This window comes from Mesoplodon mirus (assembly GCF_964341445.2).
Source record: "Mesoplodon mirus genome assembly, chromosome: 5".
Taxonomy (NCBI): Eukaryota; Metazoa; Chordata; class Mammalia; order Artiodactyla; family Ziphiidae; genus Mesoplodon; species Mesoplodon mirus.
In genome coordinates this window covers 132,189,039-132,212,790 of record NC_138980.1, presented here as the reverse complement: position 1 = coordinate 132,212,790, position 23,752 = coordinate 132,189,039, and the positions used below count along the sequence as shown (strand labels likewise).

The 23,752-nt window shown below is 34.4% G+C and overlaps 1 protein-coding gene across 1 annotated transcript in view; it reads right to left on the bottom strand.

The window, feature by feature from the left end:
• Window positions 1–23,752, bottom strand: part of CENPK (centromere protein K) — a 46,713-nt gene that overhangs the window by 3,732 nt on the left and 19,229 nt on the right. The window contains exons 4-9 of the mRNA XM_082620482.1: window positions 21,589–21,645; window positions 18,120–18,192; window positions 13,107–13,153; window positions 4,247–4,329; window positions 4,053–4,151; window positions 3,595–3,721 (exon numbers count right to left, since the gene is read on the bottom strand). Coding sequence (XP_082476608.1) covers window positions 3,595–3,721; window positions 4,053–4,151; window positions 4,247–4,329; window positions 13,107–13,153; window positions 18,120–18,192; window positions 21,589–21,645 — 486 coding nt within the window. The remainder of the gene's footprint in view (window positions 1–3,594; window positions 3,722–4,052; window positions 4,152–4,246; window positions 4,330–13,106; window positions 13,154–18,119; window positions 18,193–21,588; window positions 21,646–23,752) is intronic.

Sequence of the window (23,752 nt, the reverse complement as noted above, 5' to 3'; positions counted from 1 at the left end):
CTATCTATCTATCTATCTCTAAATATATAATGGATAAATTATATTACACATATTATATATATTCATAGAAATGAAAATCTAATGTTTGAACCTTCCCAATCGAAATATCCCAAACAAATGACATTCCAGACTGTACTGATACAGCTTCGGGACAGGAAACTTGCTTCCCAGGGAGGTTTGTTCATCTTTCTATAGTTCTTGACAGTTCCTAATATTAACTCAACTCACTAGTTCTTTTTTTCTTGGAATGACAAGAGAATAAATCTCATTCCAATTCCACCCTAGAGTTCTCAAATATCTAAAGACAGTTATTATGAGCTCCCTGCCTTCTCCATATTAATCATCATGAGTTTCTTCAATTATTTCTCATAGACTTGCAGCCTCTCAATAGCATGGTTGTTCTCTAAATGTGCTCTAATTTATCTTTTTTTAAAAATCCAGTCTCCACAATGATATAGCTGTGATTAGAAAACTGAAGATGAAATGGAAGACTCACTTCCATACGTGTAGAAGCTGGAATTCTATTCAATAAGTTTAAGATTGCATTAGCTTTGGGACATCTATTCTGCCCTGCTGACCTCTATCTGAGAACACTATCATCTAAAGTGCCTAAGTTTCCTTCATTGTATATAGCTAAGATATGTCTCCTTCGTTCTTCAATGTTTTAAACTCAAGAAAGATATTCTATGTACCTCCACTAAATATCATCCTATTTTATTTGGACCGCCCTACTTCATCTTGGCCAGTTAAAAAATACAGTTCTAATTCTGTCATCCAATAAATTTACTATCTAGTCCTCTCTCAATTTCACATCATTTGTAAACTGTGATGACAATGTCCTCTACGTCTTTATCCAAATTACTGTTAAAAATGTTCCATAGGATAAGGTTCTAAGGGAAATCTTCTAGGATAATACTAAATCTAATCAGCAGCTTTTGAGTTCAGACATTCAATTAACTACAAGGTCTCCTACTATTGTGACATCTAGTACTTTCCTGACAATAGTCAAAGATTAGCATGGAGTCCTCCTAAGGCTTTATAGAAATACAAATATATTAAAGAAACAAGCAGCAAGGCGCAGATTAAAATATAAAGGTTTGAGACAAAGAAAATGCAGAAGAAAAATATAATGAAAGAAAACAAAAAAAATGCTTCAACATAAGGATATGATAAACAATGTAAAATATAATAAATCTGCCCCTGGAAACAATGCATCATCTTCAAAGCAAAACTGATATTGAATGATCAACATTGTGACATATCCCTGTTAAGTTACTGAAGTTCAGAGATAAAGAATCCTTCAGGCAAATAGTCAGAAGCAGCAAGACATCTACAGGCTGGCCTCAGATTTCTCCACAGCACATTCAATCTGAGAAGAATGGAGAAACCCCTTACCAAGTCTTGTGACTTTTAAAATCTCTGCCTAAGTTAAGCCTTTAAGTATACAGCAAAGTATGTTCAGCATTTAAGAATTCAAAAAATAAAACACCCAGGAATTCTTCTTGAACAAATTACTTGTCAAACAAACCCATCATATCAAACAACGGATTAAACTTAAAAACTCAAAAATGAATGGTAAAAGATGATAAGGATTGAATCCAACATAATGTACAATAAAGACTAAATGTATACATGAATGATGGTATCAGAACAGAATATAAATGCAAAGAAACTACCAAAGTTAAAATAAATAACACAATTTATTTATTTTAAATAAAACTCTGATGGCACCTTGATTTTGTACTTTTGGCCTCCAAAACTATGACAAAATAAATTTATTTTGTTTAAGCCACCTATTCTTTGGTATTTTGCTATGGCAGCTTGAGCCCACTGATACATCCATTATTATTGCTTGACAGAGAGAGAGAGAGAGAGAGAGAGAGAGGGAGAGAGAGAGTAACCTATCAGTTTGTAATATGTATCAACAGTTCATATACTTCATTTAAAAAAAGTGAGCTTATCCAATATGACTTAATAAACTCATGGTGGCTTCTGGTAATCAATGCTTTCGTTTAGGAGTGTCTCAAACCTCTGGTTCTATTAGTGGAGAACCTTAATAGGTTTAAAAAAGAAGTTGAAAAAAAGAGAGACTGGAATCAGAAAATAAATCATTAAGTTATTTTAAGATTATGATCATTAAGAGGTAAGGGATCATGAATTTACTGAAATCGTTAACAGAAGGCCGTCAACAATTTCAGAAATGACTAAGGGGCGTAAATAACAATGGATAGAATGGGAGAAATTGTCCATAACAAATGTAAAGCCTACTGTTAATTACAAAGAAGACAGGGAAGAATAAATAAACACAGATTATAAGAAAACAAACAAAACTTTTTTCTCCTTTTCCTAGTATGCTCACAGTCATTCAAGAAATATGAACTCAGAAGGTACTACAATAGGTATACAAGACAGTACAGACACAAAGATGATTTAAACAAACCAAGGAGCTCACAGAGTGTGGTGGGTCAACAGAGAAAGAGACATAAATGATTACTACAAAATCATGTAATAAATGCTAATAAAATGACACCAAAACTTCATTCAATGCATCACACAAAAGATGATGCTTGAGTTGCTTTAAGAAAGAATTTACTATTTTCACCAGATAGGAATTGTTTTGTAACCAGAGGGAATAGAATGTATAAGGCACAAAAAAGTGACAGGTCATTGCATATCTGCTGGAACTGTAGTACTATGGTTAATGGACTCATGCAAGAGATGGATAAAGAATGGCTGAAAAGGAGGCTAAAGAGATAGACAAAGTCCAGAATATAAATTCATTCCTCTAAGGAGTTTATAGACTTCATCCTAGAGGGAGGCATTGAAAGTTTTATGTTGAAAAATGATTAAAATATGTATATTTTAAAATACATGATTAAATAAATTGTTAAATACGTATATTTTTAGAAAGATTGTTCTGGTCCCAGTTTCAATGCCTATTCCACTTCCACAGGTTCTATTTATTTATACCTATACTATTTTTTAAAAAGGAATTAAAGTGCTTGTTCCCAACCTTCTGTCACTCAATGAAATATTTGCTTTTGTGAAAAAGGTTTATTCCATCATAACTGTTATTAAAATAGTCAATTACTTACCTTAACTACAGGTATCTTCTGATATTAAAAGTTACTTATGTTTATCATAGAAAATTTGAAAACAATGAAAACGAAAACAAAAACAAATCTTACCTACAATCTTAGCCCCAGGCATAAGTACTATTACATTCTTTGGTACAAATTAGACTCACACAATTTAGTCATCTGTGTTTTATCTTCTAACAATCAATAATTTGTTAGATTTCATAAACTCCTTTGATAGTGTTCAATATATTATTTTTAAAAGCTGCATTTTTCCATCAATATGAATACAGTGTAAAAAATGTATTTAATCTTATTTTATTACATAACCAGGTTGCTTCTAATTTTTCATTATGTATTATAATGTGACGATGGAATATTTCTGTGCATGTACCTATTTGTGTATGTCTTTGAAGTGTATATTAAACATAAAAATTTATCAGAAAATTTACCTTTGAACCTATCTAAAGCAATTTCATATGTGAACATCTACATGAATGTCTTCTCTAAAACTTACCTTTTTCTTTTTAACATTTCTATCAGGCAGAGGAAAATGGTCTTCTAGAAACTCACCCAAGGTAACCAAGAGTTTCTCCTTATATTCCTTTATATCATGCATTTTCGTTTTCAGCTCATTAAAGATTCTAAAAGATTTTTTTTAAAATTTAAGAGAATTAATTTGCTGATAAAATACTTAAGTATATATAACTGGTTACTCATAAAATTAATCAAAAACTTTGTTCAAACTTCATTGCTCAAAATAACTAGCTTTATGAGATAAATAGTCTCTAACATGTAGGAAAACTAAAAGTCAAATTATTCATAAAAGATTAGGTAACTTAACAATTGGCAAAAGTCAGAGTAAGACTCACAATTGCTGGTAAAATTTACCTTCTTTTCATCTATGTATTTCATGTAACATAAAAAAGGAAATAATTTCTCCTATTATGAAAACCTAGAACACAAAATCAATACCTTGATTCAGAAAATGTCACAACCTGCTGTTTTAAATCATTGTGTAGTACATTAAGAGATTCCAATATCTGTTGCTGTTCATCCAACCATTTTTGCTCCCTTTAAACATGGAAAAACAAAACAGTATTCAAATAAAACATTAATGCCAATTCAATATATATCAATAATTAATAGTAATTATAATATAAATATACCTTTCTAAGTCTTCCTTTAACTTTTCATTATTTGACTGAATAGTAGATAGTGTCAATTCAAGATCATGTCTCAATTTTTGGAACTAGAACAAAATAATTAAAATTAATTGCTTAGTCTTTACTCCTGTAAATAGTGATATTTCTGAATGAGAGTGAAATTTACATACTAGGATATATATTCAGAAATCAACAGCAAAAAAAAAGCCTAGCAAAAAATCTAGGTACTAAGTTCTTTGTAATATATTTCATTGTTAAATTTAAAAATATAAGGGGTTTTGAGCAAAAATTTTTAATTTCATACTGAAAGGCAATTTAATGGTGAATTTTCAGTAACCAGGCAGATTAGGTCTCTTTCCTAAGGAGACTATAAAAAACTGACACAAATGAATATCACTCATTCAACAAATATTTATTGATCAGTTGTTGACCACCAGGCATTGATGAAGGAGTCAGGGATGCAAAGATGAACAGAACAAAGAGGCAAATCCAAACAAAGAAACAAACTTGTAACTCCAGAGAGGGATAAATACCATAAAGTAAAAATAGGTCAAAACGAGAGTATAGAAATGAGGAGCAGGGATGGCTCTTTTAGGTAGGTAGTATGATATGGAAAGACCTTTCTGATCAGGTTAACTAACAGTTTAGCAACAGAGAAAGACAGCAAAAGATAAGTCATGTCACCATCTAGCAAAAGAATGTTCTAGGCAAAGGGAATTTTAAGTACAAAGGCCCTGAGGCGGAAGTATGAGGTATGTGAGGAACATATAAGAAGACTGTGTGGCTATAGGGGATTACAATAAACTAAACTTTTTCTAGTATCCTTTTGTTTCTAGAACACATTAGCTAGTGTTCCATTCTCCTGATATTAAGGGTTTCCATTAGCTTCTTAAAAATCTAAATTTAAATCTGTAATAATATAAAATTGTATTTTATAAACCCTAGAGCAACCATGAAAAAAAAATGAAGAGATATACCTAATAAGCTAATAATGTAAATAAAATGCATTTATTTTGAAAAATACACAATTAATCCAAGAAAGTGGGAAGAGAGAATAGGAACAGAGAAAATGTAGGACAAATATGAAAGAAAAATCAAGCATGTACATTTTAATACAACCATAATATTACATTAAATATGATACAATAATGGAATTAAATTAAATTAATAATCAAGTTATTTGTAGTGAGGTAGATGCACCTAGAGTCTGTCACACAAAGTGAAGTAAGTCAGAAAGAGAAAAACTAATACCGTATGCTAACGCATATATATAGAATCTAGAAAAATGATGAACCTAGTGGTAGGGCAGGAATAAAGATGCAGACATTGAGAACGGACTTGAGGACACAGGGGAAGGGGAGGCTAGGATGTAGTGAGAGAGTAGCATTGACACACATACACTACCAAATGTAAAGTGGATGGCTAGTGGGAAGCTGCTGCATAGCACGGGGAGATCAGCTTGGTGCTCTTTGACCACCTAGAAGGGTGGGATAGAGAGGGTGGAAGGGAGGCTCAAGAGGGAGGGAATATGGGGATATGTGTGAGCATACAGCTGATTCACTTTGTTGTAAGGCAGAAACTAACAAACACAACATTGTGAAGCAATTATACTCCAATAAAGATGTATGAAAAAAAAAAGAGCTAGGTAACTTGCCTGAGGTTTCACAAATAAAAAGTGTCAGAGCCCATACTTTAAAAAAAAGAAAAGAGGGCTTCCCTGGTGGCGCAGTGGTTGAGAGTCTGCCTGCTGATGCAGGGGGCACGGGTTCGTGCCCCGGTCTGGGAAGATCCCACATGCCGCAGAGCGGCTGGGCCCGTGAGCCATGGCCGCTGAGCCTGTGCGTCCGGAGCCTGTGCTCCGCAACGGGAGAGGCCACAACAGTGAGAGGCCCGCGTACCACAAAAAAAAAAAAAAAAAAAAAGAAGAAGAAAAGAAAAGAAAAAGAAATAGTTCAGTATATAAATTGCAATTCACTATAATAACTGTACCAACAAAACTATTAAAAAATTCAAAAAAAATAATCAATCATAGAAAGGTACCTGGAAAAATGTGCAAATATTTGGATACTAAAAACACACTTCTAAATAATCCATGGGCCAAAGATGCAATCAGCAGGAAAATAAGAAATTACTATGAACTGTCTGAAAATGAAAAGGTTAAATTTTCTGGAATAAATCAAAAGAAGTACTCAGATGAAAATTTACACCACTAAAAGCCTGTATTAGAAAAAAGAAGGCTCTCAAATTAATGACCTCAGCTTCCACCACAAGAAACTAGAAAAAGAGCAAATAAAACCAAAAGTAAGCTGAGGAAAAAATAATGGTAAAAGTTTTAAATCAATGAAATAGAAAAACAAAAAGAAAAATAGGAAAAAATCGATAAAACCCAAAGCTAATTATTTGAGAAGATCAATAAAATTACGCAGACTAATTAAAGGAGGAAAAAAAGAACGCAAATTCCCAACAACAGGAATAAGAGAGGGGGCGGTGCTACAAACATTAAAATAGTAATGGGGGAATGCTATGAACAATTTTCTGTCAATAAATTTGACAAGCTAGATGAGACAAACTCTTTCAAAGTCACAAACTACCAAGGTTCATTCAGAGAAAGATAACCTGACTAGCCATAAAGAAACTAAATATTTAGTTTAACATTTTCCCACCAAAAAATTTCTAACCTCAGACAACTTCACCTATAAATTCTAAGAAACATTTAAGGAATAAATAATACTGATTCTATACAAGCTCTTTTGAAGAGAGAATACATCTGAAATCATTCTATGAGCTTGGTATTACCCTGATACGAAAGCCTGAAAAAGATGTCACCAAAAAAGAAAACCACAGACCAATATCTCTCAAAAATATAGACACAAAAATCTTAATAAAATTTTAGCAACTTAAATCCATCAATAAATAAAAAGATTAATACATTAGAGCAATGTGGGGTTTATCTTAGGAATCAAGTTAATTAAATAGTTGAAATCAGTGAATTTAGAAATAAGTGACAAAATTCGATATTACTTCATGATTTGAAAAATTCTGCAGAAATTCTAAAAAAAGGTAATTTTCTCAACTAAATTAATGGCATCTATGAAAAACCTACTACTAACATCACACTTAATGGTCAAAGAGTGAATGCTATCCACTAAGATCAGGAACAAGGCAAAAATGTCCATTCTCCCCACTTTTATTCAATGCATTACTAAATATTCTAGGACAGTATAATAAGCCAAGAAAAAGAAATAAAAAGCATCCAGATGGAAAGAAATAAGTAAAACTGCCTTTGATCTCAGATGACATGACTAGCTATGTAGAAAATCTTACAGAGGATTCCCTGGTGTTCCAGTGGTGAAGACTCTGTGCTCCCAATGCAGGGGTCCCGGGTTCGATCCCTGGTCTAGATCCCACATGCATGCCGCAACTAAGAGTCTGCCTGCCACAACTAAAGACCCCATGAAGCCAAATAAATTAAAAAATTAATAAATACATTAATTAAATATATAAAAGAAAAGAAAATTCTATATAATCTACAAAAAAGCTACTAGAATAAAGGAGTTTATCATGCTCACTAGATACAAGATTGACATATAAATATTAATTGTATTTGAATGTACCAGCAATAAATAATTAGAAATTGAAATTTTAAAAAAGAATACCATTTTAATAGCACCAAAAATATGAAATACTAAAGGGATGAATCTGACAAACATATACAAGACCTGCACACATCTTTTATCTTTTTTTTTTTTTTTTTGCACGCACCTTGTGGCATGCAGGATCTTAGTTCGCTGACCAGGGATCGAACCTGTGCCCCCTGCAGTGAAATCGCAGAGTCTTAACCACTGGGCTGACAGGGAAGTCCCTCAAGACCTGCACACTTCTATCACAATTTATAAAGTCTTTTTTTTTTTTTTTTTTTTTTTTTTTGTGGTACGCAGGCCTCTCACTGTTGTGGCCTCTCCCGTTGCAGAGCACAGGCTCAGCAGCCATGGCTCACGGGCCCAGCCGCTCCTCGGCATGTGGGATCTTCCCGGACCGGGGCACGAACCCGCGTCCCCTGCATCGGCAGGCAGACTCTCAACCACTGCGCCACCAGGGAAGCCCATAAAGTCTTTTTTTGAATCATGAATTAATATGCAATTCTGTCACTTATTCTTTCTGAATTTATTGAAACGATAAAATGCTTTTTTTCTTTTTTAGTCTGTTGATATAGTGAATTACAAAACATTGGTGAGATAAATTTTTTAAATAACAAATAAACGGAGGCGTAAATAAATGCAGAGACCATATAGTGCTCATGGATCTGGACTGAGACTCAATATGTCTCTTCTCCTCAATTTGAACTATAGATTCAGGGCAATCTCAGTCAAAATTCCAGTAAGCTTCTTTATGGGATAGAATGACAAGCCAACTCTAATTTATATGAAAACATGAAACAATTTTGGTTAAAAACAAAGTTAGAGAACTCATACTACTTAATTTCAAGACATTACAAAGCTTCAGTAAACAAACCGACACGGTATTGGACTAAAGACAGAAATACAGAACAAAGGAAAAGATATATCCACCACATAGGATGGAGAACAAATGGAGAGTCTAGAAATAGATCCACACATATATGATCAATTAATTTTCAACACATATGCAAAGGAAATTCAAAAGATAGTTTTTTCAACAATTTGTGCTAGAATAATTAGTATCCACGTGAAAAAAAAGAACCTTTATCAATAACTCATTCCACATGCAAACATTATTCTAAAATGGATCATAGATCTAAATGTAAAACCTAAAATATTAAAATTTCTAAAAAAAAAAATGCAAGAAAGTCTTTGTGACCTTAAGTTGGGCAAGTATTTCTTATATTTGAGTACAAACCTTAAAACAGGGGTCCCCAATCCCTGGGCCACAGACAGGAACCGCACAAAAGGAGGTGAGCAGTGGGTGAGCAAGCAAAGCTTCCTTCACTGCCACTCTCCATTGCTCCCCAATGCTCACATTACCATCCCACCCCTACCCCCGGTCTGTGGAAAAATTGTCTTCCACGAAACTGGTCCCTGGTGCCAAAAAGGTTGGGGACTGCTGCCTTAAAATAAAACTTGATAAAGTAGAGTTAATCAAATTAGGAAGACATTATTTTATTAAATTCTCTTTGTTCCCTGAATTGCCTCTATTTTATTAAGATTCATCTTTGTCAATTGTTTTGGGTCTCCGCCTTTCCATTTGGAGGCATTTCACAAATGTCAATGATCATCGGCTGGCCATTCAACATTTTCTTTTAATTGAAGTATAGATGACATACAATACCATATGTTACAGGTGTAAAATACAGTGATTCACAATTTTTTAAGATTATATTCCATTTATAATTATTATAAAATATCGGCTACATTCCCTATGTTGTACAATATATCCTTATAGCTTCCCCCCCCACTGCCCCCCACCACATCGCACTGCATGCAGGATCCTAGTTCCCCAATCAGGGATCGAACCCACGTCCCTCTGCAGTGGAAGTGCAGAGTCTTAACCACAGGACTGCCAGGGAAGTCCCCTTATAGCTTATTTTATACATAACAGTTTGTACCTCATAAACCCCTACCCCTATATTGCCCTTCTTCTTTCCCTCTCCCCACTGATAACTGCTAGTTTGTTGTCTATATCTCTAAGTCTGTTTCTTTTTTGTTATATTCACTAGTTTTTTGTATTTTTTATTTAGTTTTATTTTTTAAAGGTTATACTTCATAGTTATTATAAAATATTGACTATATTCCCTCTGTTGTATAATATAACCTTGTAGATTATTTTATACCTAATAGTTTGTATCTCTTAATTCCCTAACCCTATATTGCCCCTCCCCGCTGCCCTCTCCCCACTGGTAACCACTAGTTTGTTCTCTGTGTCTGTGAGTCTGCTTTTTTGTGATATTCACTAGTTTGTTGTATTCTTTTAGATTCTACATATAAGTGATATCATACAGTATTTGTTTTTCTCTGCCTGACTTCTTTAACTTAGCATAATGCTCTTCAAGTCCATCCACGTTGCTGTAAACAGCAAAACTGCATTCTTTTTTATGCTTCAGTAGTATTCCATTACATATATACACATCTTCTTTATCCATTCATCTGTTGATGGACACTTAGGTTGCTTCCATATCTTGGCAACTGTAAATAATGTTGCTATGAACAATGAGGTGCATGTATCTTTTTGAATTAGTGGGTTTTTTTTTTTTTTGGATATATACCCAGCAGAGGGATTGATGGGTAATATGGCAGTTCTATTTTTAGTTTTTTGAGAAAACTCCATACTGTTTTCCACAGAGGCTGCACCAATTTACATTCCCAACAGTGTATGAGGGTTCCCTTTTCTCCACATCCTCAACACTTGTTATTTGTGTTCTTTTTGACAACAGTCATTCTGACAGGTGTGAGGTGTTACCTCATTGTGGTTTTGACTTGCATTTCCCTGATGATTAGCGATACTGAGAATCTTTTCACGTGCCTATTGGTCATCTGAATGTCCCCTTTGGAAAAATGTCTATTCAGGACTTCTGCCCAGTTTTTAATTGGCTTGTTTTTGTTTTGTTTTGTTTTGTGGGGGCCAAACAACATGGCATGCAGGATCTTAGTTCCTTAACCAGAGATTGAATGCATGCCCCCTGCAGTGGAAGCGTAGAGTCTTAACCACTGGACTGCCAAGAAAGTCCCAACTCGTTTGTTTTTTTGATGTTGAGCTGCGAGTCGTTTATAAATGTTGGATATTAACCCTTTATCAGTCATAGCATTCGCAAATGTTTTCTCCCATTCAGTACATTGTCTTTTCATTTTGTTGATGGTTCCTTTGCTGTGCAAAAGATTTTAAGTTTAATAAGGTCCCATTTGTATATTTTTGTTTTACTTCCTTTGTTTGAGGAGACAAATCTAAAAAAATATTGCTATGATTTATGTCAAAGAGTGTTCTAAGTTTTCTCCTAGGGAATTTATGGTTTCTGGGCTTACACTTATGTCTTTAATCCATCTTTAGTTTTTGTATATGGTGCTAGCGAATGTTCTAATTTCCTTCTTTTACATGTAGCTGTCCAGTTTTCCCAGCATCACTTATTGAAGAGACTGTCTTTTCTCCATTGTAAATTCTTGCCTCCTTTGTTGTAGATTAATTGACCGTAAGTGTGTGCGTTTATTTCTGGGCTCTCTATTCTGTTCTATTGAGCTATGTGTCTGTTTTTGTGCCAGGACCAGACTGTTTTGATTACTGTAACTTTGCTGCATAGTCTGAAGTCAGGGAGCATGATTCCTCCAGTTCCATTCTTTCTCAAGATTGTTTTGGCTATTGGGAGTCTTTTGTGTCTCCATACAAATTTTAAGATTTTTTTGTTCTAGTTCTGTGAAAAATGCCATTGGTATTTTGATAGGGATTGCACTGAATCTGTAGATTGCCTTGGGAAGTTATGGTCATTTTAACAGTATTAATTCTGCCAATCTAAGAAGATGGTACATCTTTTCATCTGTTTGTGTCACCTTCAATTACTTTCATCAGTGTCTTACAGTTTTCTGATTACAGGTCTTTTACCTCCTTAGGTGGCTTTATTCCTAGGTTACCTTATTCTTTTTGATGCAATGGTAAATGGAATTGTTTCCTTAATTTCTCTTTCTGGTAGTTCATTGTTATTGTATAGAAATACAACATATTTCTGTATATTAATTTTGTATCCTGAAACTTAACCAAATTCATTGATGAGTTCTAGTAGTTTTCTGGTAGTGTCTCTAGGATTTTTTATGTATAGGATCACGTCATCTGCAAACAGTGACAGTTTTAGTTCTTCCTTTCTAATTTGGATTCCTTCTATTTCTTTTTCTTGTCTGATGGCTGTGGCTAGGACCTCCAACACTATGTTGAATAAAAGTTGGTATTCTCATTTAAAGCTCAAAAACAAACTTTGTTTATAAATGGTTTTTTGATGGATGGCCATCCTGCTTTTCACTGGGAACCCCCATATATTAATACTTATAGACCTTTTTTCTCAGGCCATTTAGATTTTCCAGAGATTATTTTAGCTCCAGTCTGAAGCTACTTTTATACCATATTGTAGGACCCCTGGAGATAGATCAAGGGAAGAAGCTGGTACTTCACCACACAGTATAAAAATGTTAACTTGAAATTTGACTTTTGACCTCATACCACCCCTACTAAACACCCAACTTGGTGTGCTGAGTCCAAAGCCTCAATAGTTTAATGTCTCCACACCATATACCTCCAGTTTTTAGGTGTGTGGGTAAAAGTTAGCCTCTTGATTGCAAAAGAGAGAGGGAGAAGATCTAGTAGTCTGTTCTTACTTAAAAAAAATCTCCTTGTTTTTAGCTCCACACTTGAACCCTGAATTCTGAAGTACGAGGTTCCTTCAAATTCAAAGCCTTTCTCTTCAGTTCTGTAGGGCAGATAATCTCTCTTGTCATCATTACTTCTGTCTCTTGGAACACAGATACTTATCTATTTCCATGCTCTACAACCTTGTTTAAAATTCTTCTTTGCCTCTATCTTCTCTCCTATACTTTGATCTAATAAACTGACACTTTAAAAAAATCTTTATTGACATTTATGTTAAGTTTTGGGGACAGATATACATGTATGATCATTTAGCTATGTTTAACCTTTTCACTTTTATTATGAAGAGTTTAATCAACTAAAAATTAAGTATAAGAGTAAGGTTTACATATTTAATTCAAAATTCAAATCATCTAAAATATCCTGTTCAATAAAACATAATTAATACAATTTTAAAGTGGTTTCATCTTACTCATTATGGCATGAGTTTATCCAAAACACTTCGAGTTATAAGTTATTTTGGATTACTATAAATTCAGTAACTTACCTCTTCTTTTCCTAATGTTACCAGAAATTCTTCATTCAGTGGAATTACTACAGGAACAAAACAAACCAAAATTATACATATGCTTAGTTAACTCTCAAAAATCAAGAATTTGATTTTGTGGTTTCTGAAATACCCCTTTCCCTTTCCATTTATATATTACAGAACTTTTTATGAGATGTGTACAGTTTTTATGAAATTTTTTAATTTAACATCTTATATAGCCAACTTATATATCATTTTAGACAAATGTGATATTTATGCCTTTTGTTTTCAGTGCCTTTTTCTCTTCTCATTTTATTTTCTCAATCCATCAAAAACAAAATTAATAATCTACAGTGTGTTCCTTAAATATTTCTGTGGTTACATGATTCTATGCATACATATATACATATTCGTACATATTTGTACCTATACATGCAAGTGTTGTTAATTTTGTTATTGCTAGTTTTACAAAAATGAGATAATATCATACACATTATTCTTATTTTCACCCAAAACCCCCCCCATGGAAATCCTGTATATTCATCTGGTGTATGTCTAATTCATAATTTTAAATCACTGCATAATATTCCGCAGGGTAAATACACCAAATGTGTTCAGGGATTTCACTACTGATTGAGCACTGATTTTGTGTCTAGTTTTTAGCCTCAAAAAACAATGACACAGGAAGCACTCTTTTATTTATGTCTTTATATATTGGTGCTCTCATTCCTGTGGGATAGATTCTCAGAAAGTGAATTTCATAGAATTAAATGTGTATTTTGAATTTTAAAACAGGATGCTAGACTCTTAATTTTTCTAGAAGCAATGAACAAGAAACAGCAAAAGATACTATAAACTCTTCTAAAATTTTTGCTAGTCTAATGAGTATAAACTAATATTCCTTAATTAATTTACACAGCAAAATCAAATCCCTGATACTTAGAAAAGTTCAGCTCATACTAAGAAAAGTTTATCTTTCTTAATAAAGTGCTATTTAAATTTCTCAAATGATATGCTACTGAAAACTTTCTAAGCTATTTGCCATTCTAGAGGGTTTTCTAATAGAAAAGAGCTATGTACTTCATAGGCCCTGTATTAGAACTAATTATAGGTAGCCCTAGGATAGCTATACAATGAAAAGGATTCTAAAAACATAAAGTTCAAAAATCTCCCTCTTGGCGAGTGTGGCCAAAAGTAGCACTTCAATGTTAAAACAATCATTTCAACCGATACAATATGACAGGCTCTAAGAATATAAAGATTTTAATAATCTTTCCAGTGCGGCAGTGTATGGGATTCGCAACCTTAAGCAAGGTGGGTATTTGACCAACAGGTCAGTGTGTTCAGTGCTGGCAGTACAAGGTCTGTATGTAAAAGATTATGAAAATAAGAAAAATAAAAATTTTAAATTCCCTGACATATAGCATCAAAAAGAATAAAATACTCAAGAACAAATTTAATTTAGGAAGCAAAGAACTTACATGCTGAAAACTACAAAATGTTGCTGAAAGAAATTAAAGACACACCAATGAAAAGAAAAAAACATCCTGTGTTCAAGAACTGTTAAGACTTAATGTTATTGAGATGTCAATAACACCCAAAGCAATCTACAGATTCAATGTAATCTCTATCAAAATCCCAATGATGTTTTTGTAGAAATAGAAAAATCCATCCTAAAATTCACATGGAATCTCAAGGGACTCCAAATAGCCAAAACAATCTTGAAAAAGAAGAACAAATTTGGAGGTCTCACACTTCTTAATTTCAAAACTTACTACAAAGCTACAATAATCAAAACAGTGTGCTACTGGCATAGAGACAGAGATATAGACCAATAGAATAGAGAGCCCAGAAATAAAAATCCTCACTGTAGGGACTTCCCTGGTGGTCCAGTGGTAAAGAATCCGCCTTACAGTGCAGGGGATGCAGGTTCGAGCCCTGGTCCAGGAAGATCCCACATGCCGCGGGGCAACTAAGCCAGCACGCCACAACTACTGAGCTAGAGCACCTCAACGAGAGGTCCCACGTGCCTCAAACTACAGAGCCCACATGCTCTGGAGCCTGTGTGCCACAACTACAGAGCCCATGTGCCCTGGAGCCTGCACGCCACAACTAGAGAGAGAAAACCCATAGGTCACAACTAGAGAGAAGCCAATGCACTGCAACAAACACCCGACACAGACAAAAAAACAAATAAAATAAATATTTTTTAAAATCCTCACTGTATGATCAACTGATTTTTTTTGAATTTCTGAATTTTATTTATTTTTTTATACAGCAGGTTCTTATTAGTTATCCATTTTATACATATTAGTGTATATATGTCAATCCCAATCTCCCAACTCATCACACTCCCACCCTGCCTCCCCGCCCCACCATCAACTGATTTTTGACAATGGTGTCGGGACAGTTCAATGGGGGAGAGAACAGTTTTCTCAACAAATGGTGCTGGGAAAACTAGATAATACACATGCAAAAGAATGAAGCTGGACTTTCAACTTTTCATTAAGTTTGAAATTTCTAAAATTAATTTAAAAAATTCTTGATCAAGAGGTAAAAAGTCTATTTTAATAAACTAGTGGATTGGTGATAAAGGCCTAAAGTAAATCTGTGGCAGTAGGGCTCAATATTTAATGACCAGCTATATGTGAAATGGGAAAATCTAGAAGAATCTAAAAGGACTCTTAAATTTGTAGCTAATCAAATAGATTCCATTCAGTGTGTCAGGGAATGGCAATCGGTTCATGAATCTGAGGCATCTGTAGAGTAATTTGGAAAAGAAGTCTAGAAGGTAGAAAGATATATAAGTGTGATGTTACAGAGAAGTCTGGTTTGGATATACAGACTTGAAAGTTGTTGTAGAAATTGTGTGTCCTCTCCCTATCCCCCACCCTCTCCCACCCCACCCAAAATCAGATTTTGATGTCCTAATCTCCAGTACCTCAAAATGTGACTATATTGGGGCTGGATCTTTAAAGAGGTAATTAAATTAAAACAAGGTCATCGGGTTGGACCTTACTCCATTATGAATGGCATTCTTATACAAAGAGATTAGAACACAGACAGGTAACCATGTACAGACACAGAAAGATGATAATCTATTAGCCAAGGAGAGAGGCCTCAGAAGAAACCAACTCTGCCAACACCTTGATCTTGGACTTCTAGCCTCCAAAATTGTGAAGGAAAAAAAAAATCTTCTGTTGTTTAAGCAACTCAGTCATGCTACTTTGTTATGGCAGCACTAGCAAACTAATATAGAAGTCATTAATACAGATATAACCCATAAAAACAGGAGCAGAAAATATAATGTTGAAATAGCATATAGAGTTAAGAAGCAAAAATCGCTGAACACAGTCAACTGGAGAACACCAACATTTTAATAGCAGAGTATGAGCAGTCTCTGAGATGCCCAATATAATGCTAGAGGAGGCAATAAGATAAACAGTTGAATGCAAATTAAAATCAAAATTGTATATACATACCTATCTGATGTGCTGAAATTAAAAAAACTACAAGGTGAGGACTTCGCTAGTGGTGCAGTGGTTAAGAATCCGCCTGCCAATGCAGGGGACACGGGTTCAAGCTCTGGTCGGGAAGATCCCACATGCCGCGGAGCAACTAAGCCCATGCACCACAACTACTGAGCCTGCGTGCTGCAACTACTGAAGCCTGTGCACCTAGAGCCCGAGCTCGGCAAAAAGAGAAGCCACCGCAATGAAAAGCTGGCACACTGCAACAAAGAGTAGCCCCCGCTCGCCGCAACTAGAGAAAGCCCACGCGCAGCAATGAAGACCCAATGCAGCCAAAAAAAAAAAAAAAGACTACTAGGTGGTAGTGAAGACACAAAACAATGGTGGACATTGGCATGAATACAGTAGTTTAAAACAAGAATGCAGATAAAATTGGGAAGAGAATGAGGAGAAAAGAATCCCAATAACTGGGATAGAGAATGGAGAGTAAACTAAGAAGGGATGGGGGGGCCTAAAAGAAAGAGGACAGAGGGGCAGGAGAAAGCAGAAGGGAGACGTAAATGAAAAAAGAGGGTACAATCCATATATAAGACCAAATACAGACATACATACCACATAAAGGAATGTAGGCTTTTTTTTTTTTTTTTTTTTTTTTTTTGCGGTATGTGGGCCTCTCACTGTTGTGGCCTCTCCCATTGCGGAGCACAGGCTCCGGACACGCAGGCTCAACGGCCATGGCTCATGGGCCAAGCCGCTCCGCGGCACGTGGGATCCTCCCAGACCGGGGCACGAACCCGTGTCCCCTGCATCGGCAGGCGGACTCTCAACCACTGCGCCACCAGGGAAGCCCAGAATGTAGGCTTTAATAATAGAAAAATATCTCCTAGTTGGGTATTATAACTACAGATTTTTAAGGCTTTTTAAAAAAAATTTATTTGGCTGCATCGGGTATTAGTTGTGGCACGCGGGATCTTCCTAGCAGGATGCAGGATCTTTAGATGAGGCATTCAGGATTTTTAGTTGCATCATGCGGCTACATGACTGAACCTGGGACCCCTGCATTGGGAGTGTGGCGTCTTAACCACTGGACCAGCAGGGAAGTCCCCTTTAAGCCATTTTCTATTGCTCAACCAAAGGCAAAAATATAGTTGGCCTCAGTTGGACAAGTCAAAAGGCAACATAAAATCTATGTGGCCCTTATGTAAGTAAGTATCTAAAATAATTTCTCTCTTCCACTAGGTAAGTTTCATTCATTAAGAAACAATTTACAGTTTCTACTGAGCATATAAAACAGTGTCTATGAGGATACAGTGATGGCTGTAATAAAATCTCCATCATCAAGATTACTATATTCTACTGTGAGACAGATACTTTCATCTATAATAATAATGAAGTATGAAATAATGTGCATAAAATAAGAAAAATAACGTGACTTCCTAATAGCAATGGAAATTAGGCAATTTCAAGAGGGTAAATGGACCTTGAATTCTTCTTGGGAACATTAAATTAATTCACCATTAATTTGTTTACAAAAATATAAGACTAAAAATAAGAATCTTACTTTCAGGAGTTTCTTTCTGCCATTGACTGAGTTCAGCAGTCAAACATTTCACTTGCATAATTAATAATGACAGCTATTTAAAAAAAAAGAACAAGAGAATAAAACAAAGTCATTTCTTGCGTAATATTCATATTTATTCATAGACAAAAGTGTAGACAGTCTTAATACTTTAACACAAGTTCCTAACATAAATGGTTAACATAATAGCAATCTAAACTATAAAAAATTATCACTCCTAACAGAATTTTCCTTTAAATGGCTTATAAATTGCCATTACACCAGCAATACAGTATTAAAAATGATCAATTCTAACTTCACCATTCAACCTAAAAATACCTAAGTACATTAAGTTTATTCCCTAAATTAATATTCTTTAAAAAAAAGAATGTTACTTCTTACCAACATTTTTTAAACAAATTTGCTTTAAATATGCTTTTTTTTCCTTTCTATGCACTTTCAGAAAAATTGCAAGTATGTTTAGCTGAGCAGTTAAAAATAAGTTTAAATATCAATACATACATAAAGACAATTATAAAATGTGACTGGTTCCACAAATCACATATAAAAACCAGTTTTACTACACAATAGTTTGTAAACTGTGTTCCCCTTTAGCCAAAAATAAATTAGGATAAATGTTTCTAATATTAGGTGATTCCAATCATTGTAAATTTGATAATTATAAATCTGTGTGATAAATCTGTTGCCTGATTAGACCATAAAATTAAAACTATGTATGCTTAAATTTCAAAACATTTTTTACCTCCTCTATATAATTTTGTACATAGACAAACAGATCAAAAATTCACATTTCAAAAATGCAATAGGTATTCCTGTAATATTTATACTAAAAGGACACCAAGTACTCTTTTATAACAAATTTTTATGATGCAGAGCGGGGAGCTCAAAGACCCTGCTCTGGATCATAACACTGGCTGTTGAACAGTCAGAGAAAAAAACCTAGTCTCTTTGAAAGATTTATATAATTATATAAAAATGCATTTACAGGTATTAAAAATTTTACCAAAAAAGAGTTTAACATTATTTTCCTAGAGATAATTAAATAAGAATGTAAAAAAGTTTTTTTGTGAACTATACAGTGATTTATAAATGTTAATTATTATTATTATTACTAGAAAAGGATAACAAATACTTAAAAAGTACTATTTAAACTAGGCAAAACTATCATAATGATAAGGTATCTATATCACTTTTCCTGAACATATTAGATTGAAATATATAAAATTACTGATACTTATTTTTGAACCTATTAAAAAACTATAATTTAACCTCATACTATACTGATGAAATTCAGCTCTTACCTTCTAAAGCCCAGCTAAAGCAAACACCCAAATTATTTCTGATACTGATATAAAATTAAACCCTTTCTGAAAAAGAAAATAACAGTAGTATTTCTAAAGTGATTTAAACACACATATTTGAGAAATTCTGCCATTTTCTCATTTAAATATCTAACTTCTTGCTTTGGAAAATGGATTGAGTTTTAATATTGAAGTTTTGAAGTTAACAGATATGTCAAAAAGAGTTAACAAAGCAAGCCTGAAATTATGCTTAAAGGCCTGCTTGGAAGGTTGGCCCTTTGCTGGCATCTGGCTTCAGAAGGTTCCCGCCAACCTAACTCACAAGAGTAGCTCTCTGTGCCTAAAGCGTGAGAAAATACAATTCATGCTAAACACCTGCTTTCCTCCTGAGAGTCTGGTATTTTGATAACTGCTAGGCAAGGGGTGCCTATGTGACTACCCCCCACAAAAAACTTTGGGCTCTGAGTCTCTAATGAGGTTCCCTGGTAGACAACATTTCACACTCATTGTCACAACTCATTGGGGTAATTAAGTATGTCTTGTGTGACTCCACTGGGAAAGGCTCCTGAAAGCTTGTGCCTGGTTTCCTCTGAACTTCAACCCATGCTTCTTTTCCCTTTGCTGATGTTACTCTGTATCATATCAGTGCAATAAATCCCGGCCATGAGTATGACTAGGAGTACTGTGAGTGTTCCTAGAGAATCATCAAACCTGGGAGGAATATTAGGGATCTCTAACAAAATAGGAAAAGACATTTTGTGGATTCTTTAGATAATGTTATTATTGACTATCTCAGGATACTGGTCATTTACAACTACATAAGCACTTCCCTCAAAACCAAGTGTTTGGCTTACTGCCTGAAAACCATTCAGGAAAATTACAGGCTTCATCCCTAGTGACTCTGATTCAATAGGTCTCAATTTCTACAACATAAGAACCATATTTCCCAAGGAAACCAGATAATTATTTATTTATTGTACAATATTTTTCCAAATAAAATATTCAGTTTTACCCTGTACAAAAGAACACTATTTATTTATTGATGGATAAAAAGCTTTTTTACAAAAGATGGCTTAATTTTTTTATCACCAATTTTTAAAGATCTGGTGTAATAGGCACTTCCAAAAGTGACAAATTAGTTTTTTCCTCTTTCTCTCTCATTCTCATTTATTACTGAGTATTATTATGCTCATAGATGTTTATGTTTTCACATCATTATTTTCAATTGAAGCCAGTATTTCTTTTAATGCTCACATGATACTAAATTTGGACAGCCAAGTGCCTTCAATTGGTTCCAATGTCTTTTGACATGCTCCCACTAGTTCTGGAGAACTTTAATTGGAATTATTTGTATATTTAAATCTGTTCTTAGAATTTTTATCACTAAAACATTTTTAACTTTTTATATGGTCAAATGCATCTAAGTTTTCTTTTACCGTGTCTAAATTTCTATTATCAGCCAAGACATTTTCCCTGGTCTCTAACTAGATTGCACAAATAGTCTCCAGCTTTTCTTGTAAGATTTTCATAGCAATTCATCCAGAATTTATGTTTATATAATGAAAGATAGAAGTCCAATTTTATTTTCTCCCAGATGGATATACAGTTGTACCACTATCATTTATTAACTAATTCATCCCTTTCCCAAAGATTGGAACTATCATCTTTGTCATATTTTAAAATCTTAATCTGTTGCACTGAACCACTGGTGTATCTCTAAACCAATTCCATAGGTCTTTGCATTTTGAAATGAATATTTTAATCCTTTTATTAAACTTAGGGTAAAATCAGTTAAGATTCCACACAGACAGTAAAATAACTGTGGCTACTGCACCTAACACAAAGTACGACAGTCTTTGTTCTAATTTTTAACACGGTATCATAATAGCAGCCAATGAGTAATTCACCCAAAGTTGAATGTATGTGTAGTTGTTAAAAGATAAATAATAAAGAATTTATTTATAACAGATTATTCAAAAAGTTTTTAGAATACTCCTCTTAAATCAGAAGGAGTAGAAAATTTTCCAAATCATTAAGCATACAGGTATTAACAAAGCTATTATACTTGGCATAAATATAGATGACACACTTCTTATCTAAAACAATAAATTCCACTTACCTACTTTTCAGAAGAACAAAAAGAATCATACCTGAGCATTTGAATCAGTGAGTGTCTCAGTTCCAACAAGCGATAATTTGTTCTGACACTTGATTTAAAAAGTAAAGAAAAACAAGTCACACACTATACACCACAAACAATTCCTTTTCCTTGTCCTTTTATACCAATGTAATATTCCTCTAAAACAATATACAATAAAACAATATTTATCTGCTATACGAGAAGAGTTTGTTTAAATTCTTTACTTCCTAAGCAAGAGGATCAGGAAGGCAGCCAAATAGGACCCAACGTAAATGCATCAAAAGTAAAAGTGGGGCTTCCCTGGTGGCGCAGTGGTTGGGAGTCCGCCTGCCGATGCAGGGGACGTGGGTTCGTGCCCGGGCCTGGGAGGATCCCACATGACACGGAGCGCCTGGGCCCGTGAGCCATGGCTGCTGAGCCTGCGCATCCGGAGCCTGCGCTCCGCAACGGGAGAGGCCACAACAGTGAGAGGCCCGCGTACCACAAGACAAAAAAGTAAAAGTGCATGCTTAACTCAACACAGAATGAAAAGATGAGCATAGGAAAAACAAAAACAAAAATTAGTAGCTAGGGTGAATTAGAAACTAGATAATGGAAAAATGGGAAATAAAAGAACAAGGGGGAAAACATTACAGAAAGATAACAAAAGAGGTAAGAAGATAGTTAAGATCATAAGAAAATAAAGCCATCAGGAGACATTGCTACTATGCCATTAAAAAAAATCCATAATTGTTAATAGTGATTATATCTGAGTAAAAAAATGGGCAATTTAAATTTTATTTGTGCTTATTTCTAGGTGCAGTATTTTTCCATCAAAAGAAAATTTCAGTTTTTATTCAAATTTCTATATTGAAAAAATTTCAAAAGCAATACAAATTATCTTGAAAATACAGTAATGATACAGAGTACCAAGGATATATGTTAAAAAAAAATTTTTTTTTAAAGAAAAAAAGCCCACTAAAGATTGCCAAAGCAATCTTTAGAACGAAAAATGGAGCTGGAGGAATCAGGCTCCCTGACTTCAGACTATACTACAAAGCTACAGTAATCAAGACAGTATGGTACTGGCACAAAAACAGAAAGATAGATCAATGGAACAGGATAGAAAGCCCAGAGATAAACCCACGCACATATGGTCAACTTATCTTTGATAAAGGAGGCAGGAATGTACAGTGGAGAAAGGACAGTCTCTTCAATAAGTGGTGCTGGGAAAACTGGACAGGGACATGTAAAAGTATGAGTTTAGGTCACTCCCTAACACCATACACAAAAATAAGCTCAAAATGGATTAAAGACCTAAATGTAAGGCCAGACACTATCAAACTCTTAGAGGAAAACATAGGCAGAACACTCTATGACATAAATCACAGCAAGATCCTTTTGGACCCACCTCCTAGAGAAATGGAAATAAAGACAAAAATAAACACATGGGACCTAATGAAACTTCAAAGCTTTTGCACAGCAAAGGAAACCATAAACAAGACCAAAAGACAACCCTCAGAATGGGAGAAAATATTTGCAAATGAAGCAACTGACAAAGGATTATCTCCAAAATTTATAAGCAGCTCATGCAGCTCAATAACAAAAAAACAAACAACCCAATCCAAGAATGGGCAGAAGACTTAAATAGACATTTCTCCACAGAAGATATACAGACTGCCAACAAACACATGAAAGGATGCTCAACATCTTTACTCATTAGAGAAATGCAAATCAAAACTACAATGAGGTATCACCTCACATCAGTCAGAATGGCCATCATCAAAAAATCTAGAAACAATAAATGCTGGAGAGGGTGTGGAGAAAAGGGAACACTCTTGCACTGCTGGTGGGAATGTGAATTGGTACAGCCGCTATGGAGAACAGTATGGAGGTTCCTTAAAAAACTACAAATAGAACTACCATATGACCCAGCAATCCCACTACTGGGCATATACCCTGAGAAAACCATAATTCAAAAAGAGTCATGTACCAAAATGTTCATAGCAGCCTTATTTACAATAGCCAGGACATGGAAGCAACCTAGGTGTCCATCATTGGATGAATGGATAAAGAAGATGTGGCACATATATACAATGGAATATTACTCAGCCATAAAAAGAAACGAAATTGAGCTATTTGTAATGAGGTGGATGGACCTAGAGTCTGTCATACAGAGTGAAGTAACTCAGAAA